Raw genomic sequence first — 5,137 nt, forward strand, 5'->3', positions numbered from 1 at the left:
ATTAAGTTCAAAATCCTTTAGCTATTGAGTTCTTGAAATCCTCTAACAAGGTAACCTTTAACAGGTTTAACCCTTAATCAGGTATTCTAGCCATCCCTTAACTGGGTGATCCCTAACAGGATCAGTTCCTAGCAAAACCTATTGTAATGTCTCTAACCAGACAAGGCTCCTAACAGAGCGGACTTCTAAAGAGTTCAAAAACAGCTTGTGGGTATTCAATCCCACCGTGGTTTTTTTCTAGTTGGGTTTCCACGTGAAAAATATGTGTGTCATGTGTGATGCTTTTATCTTGTGATGATTTCCTATTGTCTGTCAAGCATATGATGGTTCTGTGTTTTATGCCTATCAATAAAACATGTTGAACTAGCTGTTATTATGATCTGATGATAGATTACTTGTTTATGCATAAGGGTGAAATGGTAGTGTAGTCTTGAGTTGAGTGAAAATCTAAGTGAGTAACCGGTTAATGCTTGTCTCAGTCATTCTTAGCTTTACCGGTTGCACTTTGTTTCAAACCGGTGTCACTGTTTGATAGTCATTTGAAGTGTCTGCTGTAAAACCGGTTTAGGACTGTATTTTTGTCTGTATTGATTCACCCCCCCTCTCAGTACTGAGTTAGTACTATCCATTCATCATTGAGTTATCAAAGTTTTGGTTAGGAGTTTATAAAGGGTGTTTCATAGGGCTATAGGTCTAAAGTCATTGAAGCTATCTAGTTTCTCTTTTTTGTGGATTAGAGCTAAGAAGGTATTGTTGATCTCCTTGAGAATCTTCCCTAAGTTCCTAACACCCTCTAAGGCTTCTATGATCTCCGCCCCTATAAAACCCCAACATTTTTGGTAAAAGCTAGTGGGGAAGCCATCTAAGCCCGAGGCATTATCCAGATTCATCTTCATAAGGGTGGATTTAACCTCCTCCTCAGAGAATTTATTTAGCAGACATTTATTGTGGTCGTCGTTAATGAGTTTAGGAAGATTGTTGATAATATTGAGTTGGCCTCTTAGATTGGAGCCCTCCATATTATTTAGGATATTATCAAAGAACCTAATAGCTTCTAGGGCAATTTCAGTCGGTTCAGACAAGATGGAGCCTTGACAATTTTTTATACTCGAGATTTGATTAACCCATCTCCTTTTCTTGGTACTATTGTGGAAGAACTTGGTATTACGGTCCCCATCATTCAGCTAAGTCTCCCTTGACTTTTGTCTCCAGAAGATTTCTTCATTTGACAGAACCTTTTCATAGTCAGATAGTAATAATTTTTCCTTAAGGAAGAGATGTTCATCCATCCCCTTCTCCAGAACTTCAGTGCTAACATCCTTAAGATCTCTTTCTATTAAGAGTTTCTTATCAAAAATATTACCAAAATTAGTCCTATTCCACTCCGAGAGCTTCCTCATGAGATTTAACTTGTTTGCCACAATAAAATTTTTTGATCCTGAGAACACTGAGCCCCTCCACCATTTTTCAATAAGGTTTATGATGTTATCATCTCTGAACCACATGCTTTCAAATTTGAAGGGGCAATTTCTAGGAGAGTGATCAGACAATATGTTAAGTTGAAGTGGAAAGTGGTCAGAGCTTGATAAAGGAAGAGGCTTTGTTTCCATGTTGTAATTGAACTCCAAGAGTCCTCCATGGATAAAGAACCTATCAAGTTTCTCCGCAATGTTGTAGAAACCTTTCCTTCTATTATTCCATGTAAAGGCATTATCTGCCGTCTGGATTTCCAAAAGAGAATTCCTATTGATCCAATGATTAAAGTCTATAGCTGCTGGGGGGAGCTTGATATTCCCTCCTCTTTTGTCTTCTACCTTAGTGATGGCATTGAAGTCTCCACCAATGATGCAGACTTCATTCAGGTGATTATTAAGGAAAGCCTCAAGTTCCATCCATACCCAGGCTTTGTCCCTATTCTAGATAGGACCATAAATGTTGATCAAATTAAATATTACCTTATTGTTATAGCTTGCTACTATTCCTCCTATCCAATTTTGTTTAATCTCTAATGGTGAAAATGAGATAAATCTAGAATCCCAGATGATTGCTAAACCTCCTGAGGCCCCTATAGCCAGGGAATGCTTCAGCTTTCTAAAGCCTAGTTTCTTCTCAAAAATGTCAATCTCAGAGGAATTCATTTTAGTTTCTTAGGATTAAAATTATGTCCAGTTTTGATTCAGAGATGCAACACCTTAAGATGCATTGTTTGTTAGGGGTGTTCAAACCCCTAACATTCCATGTTATGATTTTCATGGCTCTGTGGGGAGGAACTTCCCCTCCCCTGAATTAAAAAGAGATGAAATTTTAGGCTGACCCTTTGCTTCTCCATCCTTAGCTCTTAGTTCAGCAAGGGATTTTCTACCTCTTCTCTTAAAGAGATTGGCACAGTCAGGGGAGACCTTTCTCTCTTCAGAGATGTGAATGCCTAAAGTGTTTGTATTATCGTTTTCCAGATTGTCCAGTGTTATAAAGAGTTCTTTTGTTTCTAAATTAACTCTGGCATTTTCCAATATATTTTTAACATAGAGTTCCCTTTGTCTCTCCAATTCCTTGGAATCACAGACCTCATCTACAAATTATTCCATTAGGTTGCTGACTACTTCTTCCCCTATAAAATTGGCAATGATGTTAATTTCCTTAGCTACTCGTTCCTTCTCAGATTCTACATTTTCTTTAGAATCATTCTTCATGGGAGGGGGACAATCCTCTGCCTCCTTAATGGCCTCCCTAATTGAGACATGAAAGGTTGGTTTGCCCTACCTAGGATCCATTCCCCTAAATGGAGAACAACTTTCCATCTCCATTGATTGCTCAGAGGGGATGGTTTTAATGGGTGGGGAAGGCCCCAAGGGACTCAACATCTTTGGTTGATTATGAAAACCAGAAGGTGTATTTTTGACTAGTCCTGGCCGATCCTTCTGAGGATGGAGCTCACTAATCTCACCTTCTTCAAAGTCCATATCACTAATCTTTGAATCAGCTATTGATGGCACCAAAGCCACCGATGAAGGGGGAAGGGGATGAGGGGTCTTGAAGATGGAGCCATTGAGAGAGGATTGAGGAGCCTGATTCTTTAAAGGATCCAAGGGATGATGTTTAGGATTAATTTTTGCATCAAGGCCTTTCATAGTAAACCCCCCCCCTTCCACAAATTTGAGTGAGGTGCCCACACACTTGAGAACAGGCCCAAGGTGAGGCACCTCAGGGGAGGATTTCCTTGGGATATATTCTTCGATGGGGCCATTATAAAAGGATAATTCTAGGGTCAAACTACAGTTATCGCATTTAAGTGTAATGGGCTCTAAAGTTTTAATGTTTATATTCATGTTAACGGTAAGAATCTGGTTAAAGAAACTAAGAGATGATTTTTTAACCTCTACAAATTCCCCAATTTTATTGCCTATTATTTTTAAGAAATCATTATTTCACAATTCTACTGGTAATTTTTCAATTGAAATTTATCTATTAACAATGCAAGATTTTAACTGGGATGGGAGAAAAAGGGGCTGCCATTCTGAGCATTCGAAACTGAAACCCTTGTATGATAATATGTCCCCATACAACAATCTATTTCTGAAGCCCTGATTACCACATTCAATAGCAAGGAAATTATCAGGAAGGAAGTCGATTTTTACCTGGTTATTGAAAGATGAAGACAACCAATTAGCAATTTGCTCGGACGAGATCCCCCAACCCTTCCATCGGGCAAAGATCATGCGATATTTGCAATGCTTTTGATACATGGACTGGGTTTGAGTATTGATTTCAATCATCGACCCTCTTGAAGAAGCTGGAGGATTCATTGGTGAGAGGTGACCTAGGGTTTCCTTACCCTTTGTCCAAAAAATAGATGAATTCCTTGTAGGAGTGATATTTCGGTCACTTGAGCTTTTTGGATGGTTAGGTTTTACATAACCCTCCTCTCGACATTGCTTAGAATTCCAACTGTAGCAATTCAGTTGACCTAATACCCTTTTATTTTTGCATCCAACTGACTGCTAGTTCCGATCCCAGCCTTCACAGGGAAGAGGGGGAGCCCTAACCATATTAGTCAAAGCATATTTTGTTTTTGCAAAGAAATCCTCTTGTTCATGAGTCCGTGAGGCAGCCATACCAGATACCTCAGCTTGAGAGTTGTTAGCTAGAACAAAGAAGCGGTTTGCGAAGCCCCAATAGGTACCCAATGACGGTCTCGCCCGCATCGAAGTGGTTGTCGATGTTTTGCAGCAAATTTTTGCTCGCGGAGCCATTTTTTAATGCTATTATTTCATAATTTTTAATAATAATTATAAATTTATGTTAACCATGGACATTTTGGAAATTATTTTAGTCTCTGTGTGAGACTGTGAATTAAATAGAGACTGGGTTTTTATTTATTTTTGTTTATACAAAATATAAAATAAAATTTAATATTTTTTTTAATTGGGCGGATTTAGGGTTGGAGGGCGGAGGAGCCGATGCTCAACTCACGCCCCCTCCTCTCTGTGGGTTCGCAACCTTGTCTGCAACCACACTGGTAGCCGCAAAACTCTGCGGCCACAGTGTGGACGCAGAGGCCTGCGACCACAATGTGGCAATAGGGACTTACGTCCACATTTATGGCCACAGAGTCCCGCATCCACAGTGTGGAGGCCGCGGGTCTATGTCCACACTGATGGCTGCGGCCTTCGCAGCTAGGGCACAACCTCCACTCCCGTGGAGGGAGGTGGGCCCCACGGTTTGCTTATTTTACTTTTTTAAATAAAAAAAATGCATCGCTATTTTTAATGGGGTTTATTTAAAAAAGTTTTCAATATTTTTTATTAAAAGTATTAAAATAGTATTTTTTAATTATTAATTATTAATTAGTATGTATTTTATTAATTGGGAATTAATATATATATATATATATATATATATTGATTAATATTTAATTTGTAATGTTATTATTAATTATTAATTAGTATATATTTTATTAATGGTGGATTAATATATATATATATATTAATAATTAATTTGTATTTATATATATGTAAGCATGGAAGCATCAGTTTATTTGGGAAATGATCATCGTTTTAAATTTCCTTTTTAATGTGTATTTCCATTTTTGGAAAGTATGTTATTGTTCACAAGAGAAGTGATTAGATTATTATTTTCG

The 5,137-nt window shown here is 38.0% G+C and overlaps 1 protein-coding gene across 1 annotated transcript; it reads right to left on the reverse strand.

Moving 5' to 3' along the window:
• Positions 1 to 1,184: 1,184 nt before the first annotated feature.
• Positions 1,185 to 1,892, reverse strand: LOC131857626 (uncharacterized). Its single transcript, XM_059210317.1, has one exon. The coding sequence runs from the start codon at positions 1,890 to 1,892 to the stop codon at positions 1,185 to 1,187; it is 708 nt and encodes a 235-aa protein (XP_059066300.1).
• Between the last annotated feature and the right edge of the window lie 3,245 nt (positions 1,893 to 5,137).

This window comes from Cryptomeria japonica, chromosome 8 (genome assembly GCF_030272615.1).
Source record: "Cryptomeria japonica chromosome 8, Sugi_1.0, whole genome shotgun sequence".
In the NCBI taxonomy this organism is placed as follows: Eukaryota; Viridiplantae; Streptophyta; class Pinopsida; order Cupressales; family Cupressaceae; genus Cryptomeria; species Cryptomeria japonica.

Coding starts and splice junctions, on each gene's coding strand:
- LOC131857626 (XM_059210317.1), bottom strand. CDS start 1,892: ATGGAACTTGAGGCTTTCCTTAATAATCACCTGAATGAAGTCTGCATC.